This window comes from Corylus avellana, chromosome 8 (assembly GCF_965113065.1).
Source record: "Corylus avellana chromosome 8, dhCorAvel1.hap1.2, whole genome shotgun sequence".
NCBI lineage: Eukaryota > Viridiplantae > Streptophyta > Magnoliopsida > Fagales > Betulaceae > Corylus > Corylus avellana.
In genome coordinates, this window is record NC_142497.1 from 10,480,228 (window position 1) to 10,506,236 (window position 26,009).

Here is a 26,009-nt window from a genome sequence, read left to right on the forward strand (position 1 = left end):
TATGGGCTGAAATCAAAAGAGAGAAGAGAGAGTTTTCGCAAGGGAACTAGCGCAAGTTTTAACTGTCATAAGATCTCACTCATAGATATATCAAAGTGACCTACACTTTTAATAATTTTAATAACTTTAGTTTTAAATTTTTTTATTTTTTATTTTTAATTAGGTATATAGACACATGTCTATTTTTTAAAGGTACTAACGTGAATTTTTGTCAAATTCTAGACAAAAATTAGACAGATGTACCATCTCTGTTCTTAGCCATTACCGAAGTACCATTTGTTATATAAAATATAACCGAGAGAGTAAAAAATAGAATTATTAAACAATCGGAGGCAAAAAAATATTTAACGCTAAATAAAATACCTCTTCCTGGTAGATGCTTTATTATAACTATTCTCTATTAATATGTGGAAAAGGTCTACCAAAAAAAAAAATTGTGGTAGAGGTTAGCATGGAGTTATTTTATAATTAAAAATTTATTTTATTATATTTAACTCCATATATATATATATATATATATATATATATTAAATTTAAATTATATAATACAATAAAATAAAAAAGGATAGGAAAGGTCGTGATCTGGAAGAGTCCCATTTTAATACTGCAGTATCTGTAGACTGTACACCTTCTCCTTCTCTTTCCTAGTCACAACAATCATCATCTTCCTTCTTCCCTTTCTAGAGCATTATTTTCACTCCCCCATCGAAAAATGGCAGAAGGTGTTCTCTTCAGCATCGCTGAGGGAATCGTCCGGAATTTGACGTCGGAGGCTGTAGCGAAGCTCGGAGTGCCATGGGGTGTTAAAGATGAGCTCGGGAAGCTCAAGAACGTAGTTTCAACACTCAAAGCTGTGCTTCTGGATGCTGAGGAGCTGCAGGCTGGGAGCCATGAAGTTAAAGATTGGCTTGAAAACGTATATGATGCTATTTATGATGCGGACGACTTGCTGGATGACTTCTCCACGGAATCTCTACGGCAAGAAATCATGGCGCGTGGTAAGCAAGCAAAAAAGGTGCGCGTCTTGTTTTCCAAATCAAACCAGCTTTTTTATGCTCTTAAAATGGGCCGTAAGATTAAGGAAATTAGAGAGAAGTTAGCTTCCTATGAAGCCAATAGGAGATTCTCCTTGGAGGTGCGCCATGGAGAGACTCCACTCAGGAACAGGGAGAGGGATAATACCCATTCTTTTGTACGTGCAGAAGAAGTTATTGGTAGAGAGGATGATAAAAAGGCAGTTATAGAACGACTGATGGAGTCCAACGTTGAAGAGAATGTCTCAATCCTTCCCATTGTCGGAATTGGAGGGTTAGGAAAGACTACACTAGCTCAACTCATATTTAATGATGAGAAAATCGGACAGCATTTTCAGCTAAAAATGTGGGTGTGTGTCTCTGATATTTTCCATGTTAAAATTATTGTCGAAAAAATCTTAGAATCTGCCACAAACACAAAACAACAAACTCTTGAAATGAATACACTGATAAATTATCTTGGAAAAGAAATTGATGGAAAGAAATACTTACTTGTGTTGGATGATGTCTGGAATGAGGATCACGAAAAATGGCTTGGCTTGAAAAAACTGTTGATGGGTGGTGAAAGAGGCAGTAGAATATTAGTAACTACACGTAGTGAAAAGGTTGCAAGGATTACCCACACAGTTAAACCATATTTTTTAAGGGGTTTAGACGAACATGCGTCATGGTCGTTATTTAAGCAGATGGCATTTGAGAAAGGACAAAAGCCGGAGAATCCAAGCATCGTGGCAATCGGGAGGGAGATCCTAGAAAAGTGTTCGGGTGTCTCTCTTGCCATAAGGACAATTGGACGCCTACTGTACTCTAAAACTACAGAATCAGAGTGGCTGTCTTTCAAGAACAATAAACTTTCAAAACTGCCTCAAACGGAAACCGACATCTTACCGACTCTTAAGTTGAGTTATGATCAACTTCCATCACATTTGAAGCATTGCTTTGCTTATTGTAGTTTATTTCCAAAGGATTATGAGATTGATAAATCAACATTGATTAATCTTTGGATAGCACAAGGGTTTATCAAGTTATTGGATCAAAACCAATGTTTGGAAGATGTTGGTCATGAGTATTTTATGGATTTACTTTGGAGATCATTCTTTCAAGAAGCTAAAATGGATGAGTTCGGTAATGTAACCCGATGCAAAATACATTACCTCATGCATGACCTTGCTATATCAGTGGCGGGATCACAGATCACCACATTGGATTATAAGGAGAAAAACATTGATGAAAAAACTCGTCATGTATCAATTGCTTATGATATAGATTTTTCCGTTGTAATTCCCACTTCATTGTGTAAAGCAAGTAGGATACGAACATTGCTTTGTCTTAATGACAACTATCCTATGGAAACGTTTGATTGTGATAAAATTTTTTCAAGTTTCAAGTTTTTGCGGATGTTGGATTTGCGTGGAAGAGGGTATGATTCTGTGCCTAGCTCTATTTGTAAGTTGAAGCATTTAAGATGTCTTGATCTTTCTAGTAACAAAAAACTCAAGAAGCTACCTGATTCTATAACTACGTTGCAAAATTTGCAAATACTAAGACTCTCCCATTGTAAGTCGCTTGAAGAACTACCGAGAGCTATTAAGAAATTAGGCAACCTCAGGCATCTTGAGATAGATGAATGTAATGCTTTGACTTATATGCCATGTGGATTGGGGCAACTAACTAATCTTCAGACATTATCAAAATTTGTGGTCTACCCAGGTTCTCTCTCCAAGCATAGTGGTGGGTTAACCGAACTAAACAAGTTAAATAACTTGAGAGGAAAGTTAGAGATTGGGGATTTGAGACATGGGAAAGATGTTGCGTCAGAACATCAGGCTGCAAATTTAAAGGAGAAAAAACATCTTCATGCTTTGAATTTATGCTGGAGTACCCAAGGAGATGTCAATGATTCAGACGTTGTTGATGATGAGCTATCATTGGAAGGCTTCCAACCACACCCAAATATGAAAGAGCTTTGGTTAAGAGGTTATCTCGGTTCAAGGCTTCCGAGTTGGCTTTTCTCACTCACAAATCTTGTTAGATTTCAATTATGGAGGTGTAAGAAATGTCAATATCTGCCACCATTGAGTCGACTACCTTCTCTCAAGTATCTTGCTCTTTGTGATATGGAGGCTATGCAGTACATATCAGATAACAATGAGTTGTCTTCTTCTTCATCGGTTCCAGTAGCATTTTTCCCATCCCTAAAGGAAATCCACCTCTATGCTTGTCCTAATCTGGAGGGGTGGTGGAGGAAGAGTGATTCTTTTGTGGCGGTCAATAGTGATGGTGATAATTCCATTGAAATAATAGCAGAAACATCCTTGACGGAGCATCGTTTACTCCCTTCATTTCCTTGTCTTTCAGAATTAAAGATAACGGGTTGCCCTAAGTTGACTTCCATGCCAATGTTTCCACATCTTGATGGACAGTTGGTCTTGTTGAATGCCAGCTTGAAGCTAGTGCAACAGACAATGATGATGAATGTGACAACACCAAAATGCCCTATATCAACAGCAGTAGCCTCCTCTACACTTGCTTCCTCTTCCTCCACTCATCTCTCAAAGTTGAAGCGTATTGCACTATATTTCATTATGGAATTAGAATCTTTGCAAGAAGAGTGGCTGGAGAACCTCATTTCTCTTGAATCTTTGGTGATATGGGACTGCCATAGATTAAAGTCTCTCTCCCAAGGCATGCAGCATCTCACTGCCCTTCAAGACTTGGTTCTTCATGATTGTCGTGAGCTTGATCTAGCCAACGATGAGGATGGGATGCAATGGCAAGGCCTTAAAAGCCTTCTCTCGCTGGAGTTTACGGATCTTCCAAAATTGGTGTCTCTGCCATTAGGACTTCAACATTGTACCACTCTACAAAATCTCGCGATTTCAAATTGTGAAAGCTTGAAAGCTATACCAGAGTGGATCCACAACTGTACATTACTTCAAGTGTTCAAAATTTGGAAATGTTCTAGTTTGTCATCATTGCCCGAAGGAATGCGTAGCCTAATGTCTTTGCGAAGGCTAGAAATTCAGACATGTCCCATCTTATTGCAAAGATGCGAGAGAGAAATTGGTGAGGATTGGCCCAAGATTGCTCACATCCCAGAGCTATACGGGGATCTCGCTCTGCCTCAGCAGGGAGAAAATTCAAACACCCATGCATCTTTGAGTTCTTCAGGTAATATTGCTCACCAAATCTTGTCATTTATAGAAATTGAAGTACCCACCTTGAGTTTCACCTTCTTCATTTTTCTCTCTCATTATTTCATGGTTGTTAAATTTCAGTTGCAGAAGTAGTAGCAGAACCAGTTGAAGCACAGAAGAAACATAAGATTCAAACCTTATTCAAAAATCTATGCTGAAATGAGGGGTTATTCCTTCTGGTATTAATTACTCTTGGATCATCCACAATATCATATGAAATAGAGATTGTTGAAGACCCTTTGTTTTTGGAGTTAATGGTTAATTACATTGGGATTTAATTTGTATACTTGTTTGTATTTTTTTTTTTTTTTTTGATAAGTAAAAGTATGAATGGATTGTATACTTGTTTGTATGTATTTTATTAACTAGTTAAAATAAGAGTAGTTAGTGCTTTCAATTGTTTATTGCAATTTGGTTAGTTTTTTATGTATATTGGTAGCTTTTCTTGGTATTGAAACTAAGATAATGGAGCCTGCATCTATTCACTACTCTCTCTTTCTTTTAGTTGGTTTATTAGCCTCAAAATATTTTTAGTTTGGACCAGGTTCTAAATTGTTTGACTCAAATTTATCCATCCACTATCAAGTATATATATATTGTTATGTAATTGTTTTTAATTTTCACAGGACTGAGTTTGATGCTTTAACTAAAATTATGGAGAGCTTTTAAGTTGATTTTGGTTTCCATTGAGCCACATACATGTTCTTGGCTGGGAATTTGAATTAAAAAGTTTTAACGGTGGAATTATCAAATGGTTGTAATTTCATTTATTTAATATGTTAGGTATAGAGGTAGTGCTCGTGTCAAAAAGTCCGAGATTGTCAATCTTGAACTTCTTTGAATGAAAAACAAAAAACTTTCTTTGTAGTGATTGAGTCTATCTTTGGCTGAGTCTTAATACAATCCTTGAAATTTTTTGTGTGAGCTAGGACTCCTCTAGCTTTAAGTTTCCATGATCTCTTATTCTATTGATGAAATTGCTATTTCTGATTGCCATATTAACATTAATGTCATACAGGACAAAGTACCAGAAGAATGTTGAAGCATACCACAACAGAGGCAGCAGCATGAAGCCAAACATACATGGTCACCTTCAAAGTCGAGGAAGAATAGCATGTATCATACTATCATGTATGAATTTTAGATCTCAACAATGTTTCTTGTTCCTTATTTACACTTTATTCCAATTAAATATGGCATGTATGAATTCTTACTTGTTTGGAGTTAAGAGTAACTCAAATATTCGAAGGCTCAGGATGATGGTGATGAGGCCATTGTTACAATCTTTGTAATTTGTCCTTTTAGTTTCCTACACTAAATCCACTCTCAACCCACTGTTTAGGTACATAGCCAACACAATCAAGTTTGTGCACGAGATACACATACAATAAACACAACTGCTCCAATAATAAGAAATAAAGAGTGTGATTGAAACAGCAAAGCATGTGACACTAATAAATCACTAGGTGAATCACGTGCTCAAATTGGATTAGAAATTTCATTTTTATGTTGGAGAGCAAAGAAGAGAAAAGGCATACTCTATGTTTGAGAGCAAAGAAGAGAAAGACATTAGCATAAAGAGAGGGAAGGGGGATATGAAGATGATAAGCAGCTAAGTATCCATGGTAAGGTAGAAGCTTTTCACTTTAAAAAGGTGCCAACATATGATCCACAATAATACACAAAAAGAAAATGCATGTATACTAAGGTTGAATACATAATTACTCCACCCAGGTGAGCTAACTGAACAAACTGGTCAAATTAGATTTTCTCTATCGATAGTTAAAAAGAAAATTAAACTCTACGACACATAAATTATAAGTTAAAGAACGTAAGGACTGGCGTGCACTCGAAGAAGGCCTAATAAATTTTGAATAATACCACAATTTCTGCATCATCCACAGCCGCTATGGATAAGCCTATGGTGTTGTTGGGAGCTGTTGGTTAGCATTATTGCGTTTGTGATAGGGGATGGTAGAAGGATTCATTTTCAGTACATGTGATATGGGGAGTTGCCTTAGAAGACTTGATTGCCAATTTGGTTTTCAAAGCTAAGGAAAAGGATGTCTATGTAACTTCTTATCCAGACTCAGAAGACGGGAGGGTTCAGCCACAAAACCCTAGGTATGTTTACACGTTCCAAGATTGGGAATTAGAATTCATTGAATCTCTCATTAAATTGTTAGAGCACTCACATCAGCTATCCTAAACTCTCTTGGCTTCCCTAAATTTAGATAAAACCTCCCAAAACATTCCTCCAGCAGCTTCCCTAGACATTCTCTCTAGCTTCAGTGTTTTCCTAAATTTCGATTCGACATTGTAGCTTACCCTTTCCATTGATAGAGCCATCTGGCCTCCTCTCCTCTTCCTTCTCTCGGCTTCTGAGGTTAGTTTCACATGTGTTTCGTTTAGTTGCTGATTTTTGTCGGTATTTGGTGATTTAGTTTCACTCGGTGATTTTCATCTTTCCTAAACGTTGTTCTCTAAATTCTTTTAGCTATATTCAGCTTAGCCTTTCATAAGCTTCGATAACATGGTGTTTTTCTGTGTAAGCTGCGGGATTTTGAGATATTTTTGATTTCTCTCTCTCTCTCTCTCTCTCTCTAATTTTTGTTTGTATAGTTTGTTTGTCTCTGGTTCAGTGGGGTTAATGGGTCATTTTGGGTGGAATTGTTTAGTTTTATCATGTGGATTAGTCTTGGTTTTACATTCCAAGTTGTGATTTTGATGAAATTTGTAGTTTGATTGGGAGCATTTCACGTAATTTGTATGTTTTTGGTGAATGATTTTGCTGGGTTTATTGGTTTCTTTGATGTTAAGGGAAAGGTACTTTTTTTTTTTTTTTTTTTGTGGGGGGGGGGGGGGGGGGGAGGGGGGTGGTGTTGAAATTGCCCAGATATCTAAGGCGTTCTCAGAGGTTTTGTGTGGGAGTCTGTATTGGGTTGGTGCTAATTTACACTGCGAGACTTTGTTTTAGGATCACTGACCCTTTTGATGGTAAAGTATGGAGCTCACATTTTTCTGATTATATTTGTCTATAAGTGCTCTGTTCCTCAATTAATCAAAGCTCTTACTTGATTCACTTGTGGTTGTAATAAGCCTTTACTGGGATCATTTTTCTAGTTGAAGCGCTTTGTGGTTATTTAGTCTATTTGGATTAGTTGGTGGTCAGTAGCTGCTGTAATCCAGCAACAATTTGTGGGCACTTGAAGATTGGTGTTGGTACTTCCCTGATATTATACTTGTTTGTCTATAATGAGCAACTCTTGATCGCTGCATTAGAATAATGATTCATTTGCTGCATTGCTATTGACTTGCAATCAAATTCAATCTTTGCGCAGAAAGAGTTAATTAAGATCCATCGGCTGGGTTTGTGAGGACCTAGTGTTAGTAAAGCTAGTATCTTGCAGGAAATTGTGACAACAAAAGCTTCTAATGCGGTGAAATTAGGGGTAAGAACCAATCATAGACGACTACTAGTACTAAATTTTGATTAGCTCGGGTGGGAAAGTAAAACCATGAACTCAAGCTGTGTCATTTGTAAAGTAATTTTAATGGGATTTTTTTTTTTTTTTTTTTTTGCTTCTTCTGCTTCCTTAGCCAATTGAGTGAAACTACCTCAAAAGAATTCTTCTGATTTGAGACACGATTTTTCTACCGCAAAAGGATTGTTTTTCCCACATGCGACATGGAATGAAAATTTAATGTAACAAACTATGATGGTTGTTGGTTTGGTGTGTTTGTTTCAAATTGAAGAATTGCTAATAGTGTGCTTCTGTTTTGTTTTCTGTATAATGCTTTTGAACTTGATTTTGAGCTAAATCCAATGCGCAGAGCTTGAATTAGTTTCATGCTACTGTGTTGTATTGTATTGGTGCTGTTGTTGCTAAACCTGGTGCTTAGTGTCTGATTCGGTTTTGGCTCAAGTAGTGGTGGCCTGAGTGGTTTCTATTTGATTTGAAGAGTTAGTTTTTCTTTTTTCTTCTTTCAACGGTTGTTAGTTTAACAACTTGTGGCTAATGGACTCTTGGCTTGTATATAAAGTTCGTGTTTTTCAGTATTAAAATGGTAATTCTATATGCCTTTATACTGTGTTGAGATAGTCTGGAGACAAGCACTTTCTGTATTTCCAAGAAAAGTTGCTTTCTTTGTATGAACAACTATATTGGATAAGATTATTTTGATAATCTCGTCAATAGGAACATTACCCTAATGAATTGTTGTTGCATGTGCAAACTAGTGGTGAGTCAATGGATGATATGTTGCTTCACTGTTCAGTTGCAAGAGAGTTGTGGTCATTAGTTGAAGTTTTCTGTCTGTGTTAAATATGATGTTGTTTGTGCTGCTTTCCAGAACAGGGGTTCAAGTGACAAACGTGGGAGGAGTTTCCAAAAGAGATCTTCCTGGCATCGAGTGCTTAGCAATAGTGTAATCTCAGAAACCACTTCTTCTGGAAATAAGGAGGGCCCAGAATCTGCTATTCCTAACCATATACCACCAGCCAAGTCTACTGTTCCAGAGAGTGTTGTTATTGGCATCCAGGCTGCTACCAAAGGGTTTATGGTATTCTTTTTCTCTATATTGTAAGAGTCCAAAACTCACTGGTTGGTACCCATTTCACCTTTTATTAAAAACTATTTGCCAAGGTTGGATAACGCTTTTAAAGTTTAAGAATGTTGTTAAATTGCAAGCTGCTGTTTGTGTAACGACCTAGGGAAAAACGTTAGCGACATCTGTACTGTAACACTAAAAAGACTAGTCAATTTAGAGTTTCTCTATAATCTCTTATAAAGTCCAGTTTCACTTAGTAGCCAAGTAATGTAAAACTTAGTATGCATGACTATCTTTATAAATCATTCACTTTATGTGAACTACTCCTTATCTTCACCGTGTGGGATCAGGATGTTACAAGCCGTGAGCACCTCGAAGTCGTGTTGTGGGAATGTTACGTTGTGTTCAAACAACTATGAAAATGCAAGCTCTTGTTCGTGTCCATTGTGCCTGGCCGTCTCTAAAATGGTCATGTCGAGAAAAGAAGTTAGATGGGTAGCTTGAGGAGGTTAATGAGAATTCAAAAACCTGGGTAATGCTACTGAACTTTTACCTAGCATGTTATGGGACATTTGGGGTTGATGAGACAAATTTTGTTTTTCCTTGTCATGTCGGTTTGACAATAGCGTTTATGCCATCTGACAACCTCAAGCAGCCTCCCTTTGTTTTCTATGAAAGCTGTTAAAACCTTATTCTTCAAAATTTGTATTAAAGAATTACTGCTTTCACAAGCATTCTTGTTTTTTATTTATTATTATTCAGACCTTTTTAATTTATTAAAATCCACATTCTAATCTTTAGGAAAACATTTCTTGTACACCTTGTATGTTCCTAAGCTCGGACTTATCACATGTAACCGCCTCTTTCTTTTGTTTTTTCTGTTTTTTTTTTTTTTTTTGTTTTTTTATCAGGGTATCCCAATTTCACTTATGGGCCAGACAGTAGCTAGGATCCGCCACACTTTGCATGTCGGTTGCCATACACCAGCGTAGAGGCGCGGCTAGGATATACCAGACTAATCTCCTACACCACTCAGAGCATTGAACGTTGAATCGCAGGCCTTTGGCCTGGGTGGCTAGCCCCAAAGAGGAGGTAGCACCCAGAAAGATTTAAACTTGAGATCATGAGGGTGCACTCCCCAAGATCCCAAGCTCTTCATCAACTGAGCCCCTTGGGGTTCACCTCTCTCTCTCTCTCTATCTATTTATCTATTTCTCAGACAAACCATGTGAGAATTTAGACAAAGTAAAGGATTAGGAAATTATGATGTCACTGTATTAAAATTTTTCGGATGAGAATCCACTACAATTAGACTATTTATGGAGCTTGCATGCTCGAAGGAACTTAGGGTGTTGCGTCCGCCTTCCCGGGACAAGTAGGTCCTTTAACCCCTCTCTCTTAAGGTGCTCAGGGAAACGATGAAATTTGGTAATCTAATTATAGTGGATTTTAATCCAATACACATTACAAGTACTTGCTATTCTTTTGCTGCTTGAATCAGAGCTGATCAGTCTGCATATCCTTCATGAATAAATGAGCTTGTAATTTTAGGAATATTAAATTTACGATCAAAGGAGTAATTGGAGTCAGACCAAGGCTACTTAGAGACTCTAAAAAAAAAAGGAAAAAAAAAAAAAGCATCGACAAAGGGTATGAAAGAGACTCCAAATCAGCCTTTCGAAACAAAATCACCGCTCTTGGAATTCATAATAAAAAAATAAAAAAATAAATATAAATAAATAAAATAAAATAAAAAAAGGGGAAAAGTTAATATATACCCCTTAAACTAGTATCCAATTGATAATGTTATTTTAGAACTTTTAATTGAGACAATGTCTCTCTTAAACTATCAAAAAAAATGACAATGTTCTCCCTGACGTTAGTAAAAACACAAAAATGACCATAAATTATTTTCAATAAGATAAAAACACTCCAATAAATTTTTTTTAAAAATAAAAATAAAAATATAATTTCTTTTTCTTAAAAAATTTTTTCTTTTTTTTCTTACAAAAAAAAAAAAAAAAAAATTTCCACACCATGGTCTTTTAATTTTTATTTAAAATTGATATTTTATTAAGGGTATTTTTGTTATTGGAGGGACTTCTATTCTCTTGCACTCACACATATACACTAAAAAATCTCCCATTTATTTGAGTCCATCATTACATTGCTACACTTCCCCTCTCCGAGATCATTTGTGGGTTATGTGGGTTTGCCTGCACCATGCACCTTTATCCTTACTCGATTGACTCTCGTTGTGCCGGTGTCATGAACCTTTTTGCTTCTTCTCCAAGGACCCTCATTCATGCTCACAGCTTGTACCTTTGTTTCTACTCCAAGACTCATTGTCAAACCCATGCCATGAACCTTTGCCCTTTACTCTAAGGACACTCATCCATGCTTGCACACCTTGCACCTTTTTGTTTATACTCTAGGGACCTTTTTTTGTGCTTACGTCACTCCACCATACTGTACACAACTATCAGCTCTGATACCACTTGTTAGGGAGATTAATATGTTGGGAAGTCTTTTAGTGAGCTCATAATATAACATGTGGAGATACCACATAACCCAAAAACGTACGCCTATGGATTTGAGCTCAACAATGCTATATTAACTACTCAAACTTCTTGAATCTTTTCAATGTGTGAATTCTATTATTTTACATTCTCACATATATAAAACACTTTATTTTGTAGTTTCTCTTCACAATTTTGAAAACCAATTTTCAATTAATCATTATCCATTTCTTTAGACATGACCTTTTGAATTGCAGCACGATGAAAGAAGTATTTTATCTTCCCATATATGATTTGTATGGATTGAGGTCACCTACATATTCAAGGATCCAGGTTGTTCATCCAAAATAAACAACCTGAATTGAGTCACATAAACTTTAAAAAATAATTAAAAAAAAAAAAAAGCACAATAAGCAAAGGGGTGGTTGGACCACCTTTTTGAGATGGTTGGCCACTCCCTTGAGGAGTGGCTGATCACCATTTTACCCTTTGAGGACGTATTCGGACCATCCCAGCCACTCTCGTGGGGTGGCCAACCTCTCCCTTAAGGTTAAGAGGGTGGTCAAACACCCCCTAAACCATCTGAGGTAGTCGCAGCAACCCTAAGCCCTCGAGGAGTGTTCCTACCACCTTCGAGCCTTCAAGGATGGTTGTACTATCCTCTAAGGGCTCCCCCAAGGGCTTGGGACCACCTTTGAGCATTCCCAGGAGGCTAGAGGTGGTCGACTACTCCCTCACCCTCAAATGGGTGGTTGATGAACTCCATGGGAGTGATTGGGGTGGTCCTACCATTCCAACCACAACAAAGTGATGGCTGACCTTTCCCTCGAAGGGTACTGAAATGGTTGTTAGACACTTCTCAAGAAGGTTGCCACTCCATCCTTTGAGGGCTCCCTCAAGGGCCCGGGATAACACCCGAGTGTTCTTAGAGGGGGGAGGTGGCCAACTACTCTCTCACCCTTAAAGAGGTGGTCATTCAATTCCATGGAAGTGATTGGGGTGATCTTACCATCCCAACTACCAAAAAGTGGTGGTTAACCTCTCGCTCAAATGGTGAAATGGTTGTTGGCCACTTCTTAAGAGGGTAACCACCTCAAGTTAGTGGTTTGACCGGCTTATGTAACTAAATTCAAACCGTTTTTAATGAACAAATTGAATCCTTGAAATTACAAGTCCCTGCAATTCTAATGAATTGCTTAGGAAAAGATATATGGTGTTTGATAAGACAATTGACTTCTTAAAAATCTGTTATTTGAATGACAAGATTTGTGACCCCATAATGATTAGTTTTCAATTAATCATTATTTTTTAATTTTGACATGACCTTTATTTTTAGCAAAGTATTTTATCTTCTCATATACTAATGGAATAGTCTACATCTTATATAGTTTATATGTTTTATGTTTCTTGATAAAAAGACAATATATTTACCTTGCCTCATACACATGTACTATTATGTCCATTTATACACACGCTCAATTGAATATTCTCTTCATATTGTTTTTTTTTTTTTTTTTTTCATTTAATTATGATATATATTATGCTTATATTGTAATACCTCTTCACAATTTTGAAAACCAATTTTCCAGTTCATCATTATTCATTGATAATTTATCTTCTCATATACCAATGCGTTAGGCTACATATTATGTAGTTTATCTATTTAATTTAATTTATTTATTTTTTTATCGAGATTTTTTTATTTTTTAGCTTTCTTTGTCCCACATGATTATACTATTCAGGCCATTTATACATGCTCCATTGAATATTCTTTATATATTGGTTTGTTCATATAATACAATGTTCTCTTTATTTTGTACTACCTCTTCATAGTTTTTAAACCAATTTCCAATTGATCATTATTCATTGATAAAGGCATGACCTTTTGATTTTTGAATAGTCGCTTGGCTTGCAAAGGGGATTGGATTGAGGTTAGTTATTTGCAATTCCAAGGCCAATAATTTCAGGATCCAAGTTTTTCATTGAAAATAAATTGACATAATTAAAACATGTTAGACTATTCTCATCCTGCTCTCTATTTTGAAAAATTCCCCATTTTAAGGTGCCAGAATGTTAAAATGTTCATTTTTAACTCTCCAACAGGCTCGCTATTTTGGAGAAAAATTTGGGGTGTATGAACATGCTCTCTACTAATAGGGAGTACTGTTTACTTCTCAAATCATAATTAAAAGTTTGACATTTTATCTTATCATAATTCTCTCTCCTCACAAGTTTGACATTCTCTCGGCTCACAAGAAAAAAAAAAAAAAATCTTATAAAAAGAATATTTAAATAAAAGAGAGGGGAGCCGAATGTATGTGCTTTGAAAAAGTTGATAGCTAAAATAGTAAAATATGATTTTTTGTTTTTTTTGGTGGGGGGGGGAGGGGAGTAAATTTAGAGAACGGGATGAGAATGATCTTAACATGTTGTGTTAGGCAATTCTTTTTTATCCGCTAAGCTGTTGTGTTAAGATTTCTAACTAACAGACACAATGTTTAGTAAAACTCGGCATAATTAAGCTGCCTAACTTCTTCAAAAGTCACCATTCTTAAACAACTTATTTTATCATTATCAAAAAATTTCTTTAGGGTTAATGCTCTTTGTTAAAAATAAAACAATTTTTTTTTAAAAAATCTCTATCTTGAAAGTAACCCATAAGTGTTTGAATTTTAGATCTTATATATATATATATATATATATATATATATATATATATATATATATACACATCTTTGAAGAGAAGGTTAGAAGTCTCATACAATGAAACTTGTGTGGATGATTATGGCATTGAATATGGGCATACTACTTCTAGTGCAAGTCAATAATCTTCCTCCCAATCCAACTTCTCCATCCTCTCCTTCATCTCTCCCCCCTCTATATGTCGATTCTAAAATCCCTAAAATCCCTCTTCCTCCAATGGTCCTAAGTTTCATATACTGTGTTTCAATGTGCCACCAAAAATGCCAAGGAGCAAAGCCTTACAAAATATATCTGGGTTGTACGTCAATATGTGTGCTCTTGGATGTGCCACCAACTCTAGATATGGTATAAATTTTCTAAACCTCTCACAATTTTTCATATGAATTTCTACAATATTATAAATTTTTTTTTTTTTTTATTCCATCAAAATTTTGAAATTAATATTTCAAATGACATCTTTATATATATATATATATATATATATATATATATATGGATCTTTGACTTTTTCCATGTTCATTTGTGTGGGGTTAACATACTATAAAAATTGGACAAAATAAGATCTCCAAAAACTCAAAATATATGAAAGCACGTGAATTTACTGTTTTTATTTTAAAAGATAAAATAATGAGAAAAATGTTCTAGAGGTATACGAGATATGAAATTTTATTAAATCACTCCCTAAGGTTAGAACTTTGATCAAACAGATTCTTGAATTTTTTTTTTTTTTTTTAATTTTTTCTTTTTGTTTTTGTTTTTTATATTTATAGTTATAATTTTTATTTATTTATATTCAAATAGGACACATGCCTTCATTTGATTAGATATGTTGTGACAGTATCATTAAAAATTTAATATAAAATCAGAAATGATTCACGTCATCCTATAAATTCATATGTAATGGATGAAATGATATATAATTGATAATGGTAAATTAATAATTTGAATATAAAGGAGCAATTTCATAAAAGTCCTTATCTTAGGGACAAATGAAGCATTTTTCCCTTAAATAAATAAGAATAACTGTAGTCCCCAAGGGATAGCTCAATCGGCTGTGGACCACGCTGTGCACATGTCAAAAAAAATAAATAAATAAGAAAATAATTGTAGCCCTTAATGTTCAAGTTATGAGTCCCATATATGGCCCAATATATGGTACCAAAAAAAAAAAAGATATATTAAATTTTCTTATGTATATTTTACTATGCTTCAAAGAAATAATCAAAGCCATCCTATGTATCAATTCATTGACCAAATCACAAAAGGAATCCAATATCAATCAAATCATCAGATGTATCCGTAAATCACAAAAGATATCCAATCTTAATTGAAACACCAAATGTATCCGTAGAACAAATCACAAGGGATATCCAATTTTTATGAGTTAAAAACCAAGCAATCAATTATGTGAAATTATCCTAAATCATCAAGTGTATCCTTGAATCACAACTAGATATTCAAGAATCATGCCACATATTGAAAATAAGTAAAACAATTGAAATATAAAACCAATAAAATCATAATAATAAAACTTAAAATAAAGCGATGTTGTACTTCATCGGTGAGGCTTCATCCCCAACCTTAGTTGAGAATTTAGCTCTACATGACTATGAAACTAAAACCTAAACGTAAAGAAAAACTAAACTAAAAGAAAAGCTATGGATTACATTCTATCTCCAAAATTGTATCCCAAAACTAGTATCTGGAATTGTATGTCTTTTCTTGAATGCAAAGAAGTCTATTTATAGGCTTAGGGAAGTCCTAGAAGCCCTATTAAACCTAGATAATTCGAAGATCTGTCTCCTAGTCAAACTAGAAGACTTAAATCGGAATAGGATTCGTCCAGATTTGTGTTCTTTTATTGCGAAGCAATTTTGACATAGTAATTGTCCGAATTAGAAAAATTCTATTTCATAACGAACTGTAGTATTTTGAGTTAGCTTTCCAATTCCGCTTGAATCACCTCAATCTGATATTTGAGCAGAAAGCTATAGTCAAAATACTGAGACTGGTAAGAACCGTAGTTCTTATCAATTAAAATCAGAGAAAAACCAAAAAAAAAAAAAAACACAAAGAAAGATATGACCTCTTCGAGGGGGTCTAGCCTCCACAATTTGCTTATAGCAATTGATTGAAATTGTTATTGGATGGTTGGCCTAAAGGCACTTACATTGCTTTTTATAGAGTAAAAAATAATCCTAATCTCAATAGGAATAGGATTAATAACCCTAATCCTAGTAGGAGAAGAAATCCTAAAGTAAGGAAAGGAATAATTATTTAACAATAGAAACTATAGGGTTCTTAACATTCCCCCACCCTTAAAGAAAACCTTGCCCTCAAGGTTGATGATTAATAAATTCGGGAAAACGGGCCTTCAGAGTCTCATATGGCTCCCAGGTAGCATCTTCTTTGGGTAAATGGGCCTATTGGACAAGAACTTCGACAACAGCCTTATTATGCCACTTGACCATCATTCGATCCAAAATCGCAGTAGGCTGAATACGAACATCCCCTGTAGAATTAATATCAGGTAATTGTTGTTGACAAAAGACTTGCTCTCCTAACTTCTTATTGAGGCAAGAAACAAGAAAAACAGGATGAATCTTGGATTCTTGAGGCAAATCAAGTCAGTAGGCAACATAACCGATTCGTTCCAACACCTTATGAGGCCCATAGAATTGAGGCGAAAGCTTCTTGGAGGGATCTACATTAATAGAGATTTGTCGGTAGGGTTGCAATCTAAGAAACACCCAATCCCCTACCTCAAATTCACGCTCATTTCGATGCTTGTCAACTTGTTGCTTCATTCGAGCTTGGGCAGCATGGAGATTGTCCTTGAGGATTCGCAAGACTTTAGTGCGATCTTGAAGGATGCGGTCCAATTCAATAATCGATGAAGATCTTGTATTATAAGTAGGGATGATCGGTGGGGCTCGTCCATATAGAGCTTCAAAATGGAGTCATCTTAATTGATGAATGATAAGTAGTATTATACCACCATTCGGCCCATGAAAGCCAACGAGTCCACTCCTTAGGTTTATCTCCCACAAAACATCGCAAGTAATTCTCTAAGCATCGATTCACTACTTCAGTTTGTCCATCTGTCTGTGGATGATAGGCCGTACTCATCCTTTGTTGAGTTCCTTGCAATCGAAATAGCTCCTTCCAAAAATTTGAAGTAAACACCTTGTCACGATCACTTACAATAGATTGGGGCATCCTGTGCAACTTTACAATATTATTCACAAATACTTGGGCAACAATGATCGCTGTATAAGGGTGTGCTAATGGGCAGAAATGAGCATATTTTGTGAGCCGGTTGACAACCACAAGAATGGTAGTTTTACCTTGTGATGGTGGTAATCCATTTATGAAATCCATGGATATGTCTATCCATACCTCCTCCGGTATTGCAAGTGGCTGTAATAGTCCAAGACTTGATACTGTTTCTCCCTTTTGACGCTGACATGTCTCATATTCAGCGACAAATTGCTTGATGTTTGCTTTCATACCCTTCCAATAAAAAACACAAGTAATTCGTCTATAAGTACGAAGGAATCCAGAATGCCCAGCACTGGGTGAGTCATGACATTCTTGTAAAACAATTGATTTGTAGGAAGAATGAGAAGCCAAAACTATTCGTCTCTTATTCCGCAAGTGATCTGTATTCCATGAAAAATGGGGAACAGTGGAAGGATCTTGCTCTAGCTTCTGAATAACTTTCTTTAATTCAGGGTCTTCTTGTTGTTCTTTTTTAATCTAACCAAGAGTAGCACATGCTGGAATAGAAATAGCAAAAACCTCTGAATGCTCCGGAATTCGTGACAAGGCATCTGCTACTAAGTTCTCCGCTCCCTTTTGTAAACAATCTCATAATCATACCCCAATAATTTGGTAACCCATTTATGTTGTTCCATGGATGAAATTCGTTGCTCAAGAATGTACTTCAAGCTTCGATGATCAGTACGTATTTGGAAATGCCGCCCGATCAAATAAAGCCTCCATTTTGTTATTGCATGGATGATAGCCAACATCTCTTTGTCGTACACAGTCAAGCTTAAGTGCTGAGGAGACAATGCCTTACTGGTAAAAGCAATGGGTCAACCTTCTTGCATTAACACTGCCCCAATACCTAATCCCGACGCATCACATTCAAGAACGAACATTTTGTTGAAATCTGGTAATGCAAGAACAGGAGTGGTTGTCATGGCTTGTTTAAGTCTTGCAAAAGCCTCACCTACAACATCATGCCATCAAAATGCATCCTTCTTCAATAAGGCCGTTAAAGGTGCACTAATCTTACCATAGTCCTTTACAAACTTACGATAGTACCCAGTCAACCCTAAGAACCCTCGTAAGGCTTTGATTGTTTTTGGTACAGGCCAATTGACCATTGCCTGAATTTTGGATGGATCTGCTGCCACACCATTACGTGATACTGTATGACCTAAATACTCTCACTTTTGCAAAGCTACAGTTGGACTTCTTAACAAATAATGAGTGCTCTCGTAAAATAGTAAAAACAAGTCGCAAGTGGTCCAAATGATCTTCCATAGTTGAGCTGTAAATGAGGATGTCATCAAAAAAGATTAATACAAACTTACGGAGATATGGTTGAAAAATATCATTCATCAGACTCTGGAAAGTAGACAGCGCATTGGTTAATCCAAAAGGCATCACGAAAAACTCATAATGACCGTCATAAGTTCTAAAAGCTGTCTTGGGAATGTCATCCTCATGAACTCTGATCTGATGGTATCCATAATGCAAATCCAACTTAGAAAAATGTTGGGCACCTCCTAACTCATCAAGCAGCTCATCAATGACATAAATTGGATATTTATCTTTGACAGTGATGTGATTCAATGCTCTATAGTCAACACACATTCTCTACGACCCATCCTTTTTTCTTGACTAACAAAACAAGAGAAGAGTAAGGACTAACATTGTGTTGGATAATATCTGAATCTCGCATTTCCTTCACAATCTTCTCAATCTCAGATTTTTGAACATATGGATAACAATATGGCCGAACATTGGCTGGTGCACTTCCAGGTAAGAGAGGAATATGGTGATCATGGGCTCGCTTTGGAGGCAACGTCTTGGGCTCTGAAAATATATCTCCGAACTCCTTCAAAAGTGATTCTATCTCTGGCTTCTCTTGTTCACTAACCTTTGCCTCCTCGTGCTTTAATTGAAATAAATACCCTTGACGTTCCTTTTTGAGAATTCGCTCCATTCGGTGGCTACCAACAATAGTAACATTTCCTCCTCGCTTGCCGCGGAAAGTCACATTCTGCCCATTTAACATGAACTTCATAATTAACTTTGAGAAATTCTAGAGTACATCTCCCAGAGTTCGAAGCCACTCAATTCCCAACATTACTTCATAATCACCCAGTGGTAACAGATAAAAATCGGCTCGCAACTCTTGATTTTGCACTAAAAGTTTTACTCTAGAGCATTTTCCCTCACAAGTCAAGGTTCTTCCATCTGCCAACTTTACCTCAAACTTATCACAGGTCTCCACCAGAAGTGAAAGTCTTTTGGCAACATCCTCATCTAAAAAATTGTTGGTACTTCCTGTGTCAATTAAAATTGTGACAGGTTGGCGTTTGATATATCCGCTAACCCTCATTGTTTAAGGGTTGGAGTAGCCCGCTAATGCATGAACGGTAACTGCCAGCAAATCATCATTAGTTTTAGATTCTTCATTGTCGGACTCAGACTCCCCATTATTAATGTCTGAGTGTGTCGGTACTTCCACTAGTTCAATCATTAACAATTTTCCTTGCTTGCATTGGTGTCCTCTGTGCCACTTCTCATCACAATGCCAACAAAGCCCCTTAGCTGACCGTTGCTTCAGCTCTTCTTGTGTCAACCGAGTAACGGAAGGTTTTCGAGATAAATTTGGAGCACCAGTACTTCCACCAGCCATCCTGCTCACTACTCTGGTTGTTTTGTGATTTTCCTTGCTCAGCTTTTCCTCTTGTACTCTTGCAATTGAAAATGCAGCTGTGATTGTCCTTGGTCGTTAGGCCTTGACTTCTCGTCATATCTTTGACCGAAGTCCTTCAATGAAAGTCCCTACCAACTGCTTTTCGGACCATCCTCGAGTTCGGTTGTAGAGGCGCTCAAAGCAACTTTGATATTCACCCACAGTAGACGTCTGTTGAATCTTCACCAGCTCTCCATCTACATTATCATATGCTGAAGGACCGAATCGAAGAAGAAGCCCATCCACAAATTCATCCCATGTTGGTTCTCCACGACAGGCCACTAGCCAATAAAACCACTGTACAGCATCCCCGTCCAGGCTGATTGATGCTATCTCTACCTTTGAATCAGCAGGTGTGTGGTGATATTTGAAGAATCGCTCTGCACTAGATACCCATCCTGATGGATCTTCATCATCCCAACTCGGAAACTCCAATTTCATATGTGGAGCTCCATACTCTTGCTTCCTTCGTAATCGAGGTTCTAGTGACTCTCGATTTTTGTTTGATCTTGAGTCTTCCTCTTGTGACGATCGAACTTCTGATGACTCTCGATTTTTACCAAACTTAGAGTTCACACATCGGCTGTCTATGACTTCTTCCATTATTCCCCACATTTGTTCCACAATCTTTGGAATAATTCTTGCTTCAAAAGAAACCTCGTCAAACGAAACATTGCTAGTGCCAGCCATGGCGTATTGATTTAAGTCGGTAATACCAAGCTCTCTTTTTTGATTACGTGTAAAGGGCATAAACTTTTTTTTTTTTTTTTCACCCTTAGGCTAGATAAGATATCCTCAGAATACAATAAGCTGGAAAGTGCTAACTTAACTCTATTACCAAACAGTCAAAACTTCCAACACTAAACCAGAATAAGATAATCCTCACACTGAAATAAACTTACCCGTCCACTGGAATAGGGATTTCCACCAATTGCTGCAACCAAACAGCCACCTTTTTCCCCAAATAAACACGTAGGAAGCAAAATTTCAGAACAAATGTTGCAGAAAATTTTTCAACTCCCACAGCCGCTCACTGAAACACCCAAGAATCAACAACCACCGTACCACCGAACAGAGATGAACATCTACCACCCATGTTGACGATGATCCTCACATGCTCAGTACGATTGAGCAACAGCCCATTGCCACACAATCAATACCCACACGGCACAGCAAAATCCGCCAAAGAAAGCGTGGCTCTGATACCAAATGGTAAGAACCGTAGTTCTTATCAATTAAAATCAGAGAAAAACCAAAGAAACACAAAGAAAGATATGACCTATTCGAGAGGGTCTAGCCTCCACAATTTGCTTATAGCAATTGATTGAAATTGTTATTGGATGGTTGGCCTAAAGGCACTTACATTGCTTTTTATAGAGTAGAAAATAATCTTAATCTCAATAGGAATAGGATTAATAACCCTAATCCTAGTAGGAGAAGAAATCCTAACCTAGTAAGGAAATGAATAATTATTTAACAATAGAAACTATAGGGTTCTTAATAGAGACATATGCAGAATATGAATTTGAATCCAATCCGAAATCTTATCCAATCTGAAATTTAATCCAATCTGATCTTTAATTCGATTTAACTTTTTTCTTGGATTTGGTTAAACTTGACCACATCATCTAGGTCTTCTCAAAGTATGCTTTCTTCCAAACTTTGCAGTTTTCCCTTTAAAGCTGTAATTTTTCTTCAACAACCTACAAAATATTAAAAATATAAAACTAACACAAAACATTAAATAACGACACAACTAAAGGATTAACTAATATAAATAAAGGGGTCCAAATATAGAATATTTGGCACTTATCAAACACCTCCAAACTTACATTTTGCTAGTTCCTTACCAAAACAAAACGAAAAATAAAATGAAAGCAAGAAACATAAATCCTCTTTCGTGGGAGAGACAATTGCATTTAACATATGGAACAAGTCTTTTAAACCCCTAGGCATCCCGAGTGGACGAGTGAAGTCTCATGAGAGCTTAACAGGAATGATACCCACAAACATTGTGCACTATGTTGTTAACAAGAAAGAATTTTCACATAAACCATGGTTCTTATTCATGAACAAGCTTAAAAAGACAAACACCATCATCACAGTCAAAAGGAAATTCAAAATCAAATCACTCATAAATGGACAATTTAGACCTAATATGTTCTGAAATGTGTAAAGTGTAATTAGCACACAATCATAAAGCTTTCAGCTTAAACTCAAGACAAGTTCCATAAAATTTGTAAGAATCCCTAACAGATGAAACAACCAAGGCAAGATATGCATTTTTTTTTTTACAGACTCTGCAATGTCTAACTCCCTTAAGCTTTCTAATTGACCTCTGTAATAAGTGTTAGGCCAATGACTCCCAAGCCAGGTGGCTTTAGGGCACTAAATGTAAAACATCCCTAAGGGCTTATTAATTTAAGTAAAAAAGGTTACGAAGCCAGACTAGCCATATCATAAATCAACATTGAACTTCACACCTTTTGACGCGAACACTCAATGCTTAATGAGGCAAGAAGTCTGGTTACTCAGTGAAAAACTCAACATGATCTTTTTTTTTTTTTTTCTTTTTCCTTCTTTTTTTTTGATTTATTTATTTATTTATTAATATATATATCTTGTAAGCCAATGGTTATTCATCAATAGATCATCCAACAAATCTCAAAGAGAACAAGCTTAAGCTCAAACATCATACCTCATAGAAAACATGCTAATGTGCTCATAAAAATTTATCTCAAAACAAGTGAAATCTCTTTTACCCAAAAATAAGTCAAAGGACTAAGATTCCTAATGACATAATGATGTAGTTCAACCCTTTAAGCAAGCTAATGAAATGCAAATCACAGTTACAGTTTAACTCAAATATGACAACAACATAGCATAATTTTTATTTTTTTTTTCAAAATATATTTTTTTTTTAACTCAAAATGACAAATAAAAATAAACAAATAAGAACAAAAATAAACAATAAGAAAAAATAAACAAATTAGAACAAAAATAAACAGACAAAGTGTTCTTCCATACCCCCAAACTTGAATTACACATTGTCCTCAATGTAGGCAGCAATACAATACCAAGAGGTACAAGGAACCAGAGTGAGCAAAGAGACGACCCCCAAACTTACTCGTGACAACACCCATCCTAAAAAACACAAAAATAAAACAAAAATGAACATAAACAAAACAACAACAAAAAATGACTAAAAATACCAAAGAAAAATGAATGCCTCCCATAAGCGCTAAGTTTACCGTCTTCAGCTAGACTTTTCACCACTGATGATTAAGTAGACGACGTAGGATCTTCCAAAGGCAAGTCCTAACTCTTTGAAATTTCCAGTTCCAAGAACGGCTTCAACCCCTAACCATTGACCTTGAGAGTACTTCCATTCTTAGGATCATCGATTTCGACGGCTCCATGAGTAGAAATTGCACGCACTATGAATGGTACAGTCCATCGGGATTTGAGCTTTCGTGGAAACAGATGTAGACGTGAGTTGTAAAGGAGGACTTTCTGACCAACTTCAAATGATCTTCTCAAAATATTTTGGTCATGGATCTTCTTCATCTGATCTTTGTATAGCTTGGCACAGTTGTAGGCATCATTCCTCAATTCTTCTAATTCATCAAGCTATACCTTCCTATGCTCACCAGCCTTCGTGAAGCTGAAATTCAGCTACTTTATAGCCCAATAAGCCCGGTGCTCCAATTCCACAGGGAGGTGACAAGCCTTGCCATACACGAGTCGATAGGGAGACATGCCAATTGGAGTCTTGAATGAGGTCTGGTATGCCCACAGAGCGTTATTGAGTCAAAGAGACCAGTCCTTCCTTGTCGGGTTCACCGTCTTTTCTAATATCCTCTTGATTTCTCTGTTGGATATCTCAACTTGCCCACTTGTCTGAGGATGGTAGGGAGTTGCAACTTTATGAGTAATGCCATACTTCTTCATGAGTTGCTCAAAATATCGATTGCAAAAATGCTTCCCCCCATCACGGATGATGGCACGTGGTATCCCAAAACGTGTGAACACATTTTCCTTCAAAAATTGCAACACAACTTTGTGATCATTAGTCTTGCATGCAATGGGCTCCACCCACTTGGAAACATAATCCACCGCCACAAGGATGAAAAGATACCCATAAGAATTAGGGAAAGGCCTCATGAAATTGATGCCCCAAACATAAAAAAACTCCACAATAAGGATCGGGTTCAACGTCATCATATTCCTTCCTCCAATGCTCCCTAACTTCTGGCATATATCACAAGCTGAACAGTAGGCACAGGCATCACAAAAGATGGAGGGCCAATAGAATCCACTTTGAAGAATCTTTGCGGCGGTCTTTTTAGAACTGAAGTGGCCGACATATGCATGATCATGGCAAAAAGATAGGACATCTTGCTGGTCATTTTCAGGAATGCATCTCCTTATAATCTGATCTGGGTAGTATTTGAACAGGTAAGGATCATCCCAAAAGAAGTACTTCACCCCAGCCAAGAATTTTGATCTGTCTTGCCTGGCCCAATGTGATGGCATTTGGGCAGTAACAAGGTTGTTCACAATATCTGCGAACCATGGTGCAGTAATTTGAGAGATGTGTATAAGTTGTTCATCAGGGAATGTCTCAGCAATCGGCACAGCATTTTCATTGAAGTCCACAACCAGCCTGGATAGGTGGTCAGCTACCACATTCTTGGAACCCTTCTTGTCCCGAATTTCAATATCAAACTCTTGCAGCAATAGAATCTACCGGATGAGACGAGATTTAGCATCTTTCTTTGACAAAAGATATTTCAGCGCAGTATGATCTGAGTAGACTAAGACTAAGACTTTAGACCCTAGCAAGTAAGATCTAAACTTATTCAGAGCAACCACTACAGCCAACAACTCCTTTTCAGTGGTGGAGTAGTTGAGTTGTGCATCATTCAGAGTCTTGCTGGTAAAGTATATGACATGTGGAATTTTCTCTACTCGCTGACCTAAAATGGCTCCCACAGCATAATCGGAGACATCACACATTATCTCAAACGGAACCCCCCAATTAGGTGGTTGAATGATTTGTGTAGAAGTTAAGTTCTTCTTAAGAATCTCAAAGGCTATCTGGCAATTGTCATTGAAATCAAAAGGAACACCTTTTGCCAGTAGATTACATAGAAGTCTTGCTATCTTGCTGAAGTCCTTGATGAATCTTCTGTAGAACCCAGCAGATCCCAGAAACGACCGAACCTCCTTAACTGTCCGTGGGGGTGGAAGGTTAGAGATCAAATCAACCTTAGCTTTGTCAACCATAATACCTTTGTGGGAAATTACAAACCCCAAAACAATTCCTTGTTTTTCCATGAAGTGGAATTTTTTCCAATTCAGAACTAGATTCTTCTCCTTACACCATACCAGCACCAATGTGAGATGATGTAGACACTCCCCAAATGATGAACCGAAGACTGAGAAGTCATCCATGAAGATCTCTAGGTGACGTTCAACCATATCTGAAAAGGTGCTGATCATGCTCCGCTGAAAAGTGGCGGGTGCATTACACAATCCAAACGGCATACGGTGATAGGCAAACATACCGAAAGGACAAGTGAAAGTAGTCTTCTCTTGATCTTCGGGGTCCAGTGGAATTTGGTTGTAGCCAGAGTAACCATCAAGGAAAGAGTAGCACTCATGGCTTGCCAATCTCTCCAACATCTGATCAATGAAAGGTAGAGGAAAATGGTCTTTTCTTGTCACAACGTCTAACTTCCTGTAGTCAATGCACACTCCCCATCCTGACTGCACACGAGTGGGGACCAACTCATTTTCCTTGTTCTTAATAACTGTGATCCCTGTCTTCTTCGGCACCACATGAATAGGACTCATCCATTTGCTGTCAGAGATTAGGTATATGATTCCCGCATCCAGAAGTTTAATTACCTCCGCTTGAACTACCTCTGGCATGGCCGGATTTAACCGTCTCTGTGGCTCGCAAGAAGTTTTAGCATTTTCTTTCAGATGAATCTTATGCATT

General features: G+C 36.8%; 1 protein-coding gene across 7 annotated transcripts; it reads left to right on the plus strand.

The window, feature by feature from the left end:
- The first annotated feature begins 657 nt into the window (after positions 1-657).
- LOC132163380 (putative disease resistance protein RGA1) lies at positions 658-10,262 on the plus strand. 7 transcript variants are annotated; one of them, XM_059573642.2, is made up of 5 exons: positions 658-4,205; positions 4,313-4,410; positions 5,250-5,362; positions 8,585-9,314; positions 9,694-10,262. In XM_059573642.2, the coding sequence occupies exons 1-2, from the start codon at positions 713-715 to the stop codon at positions 4,387-4,389; spliced, it is 3,570 nt and encodes a 1,189-aa protein (XP_059429625.2). In that variant the 5' UTR covers positions 658-712; the 3' UTR covers positions 4,390-4,410; positions 5,250-5,362; positions 8,585-9,314; positions 9,694-10,262. The 7 variants fall into 7 exon arrangements, with proteins under 7 accessions (XP_059429625.2, XP_059429631.2, XP_059429632.2 ...); XM_059573648.2 differs by having other exon boundaries at positions 8,585-8,814; XM_059573649.2 differs by having other exon boundaries at positions 8,585-8,794.
- Positions 10,263-26,009: the final 15,747 nt, after the last annotated feature.

Bases quoted from the DNA above. Each gene is read 5' to 3' on its own strand.
- LOC132163380 (XM_059573642.2), top strand. From the start codon at position 713: ATGGCAGAAGGTGTTCTCTTCAGCATCGCTGAGGGAATCGTCCGGAAT. The intron at 4,206-4,312 runs GTAATATTGCTC...GTTAAATTTCAG, and splicing joins TGCATCTTTGAGTTCTTCAG to TTGCAGAAGTAGTAGCAGAA.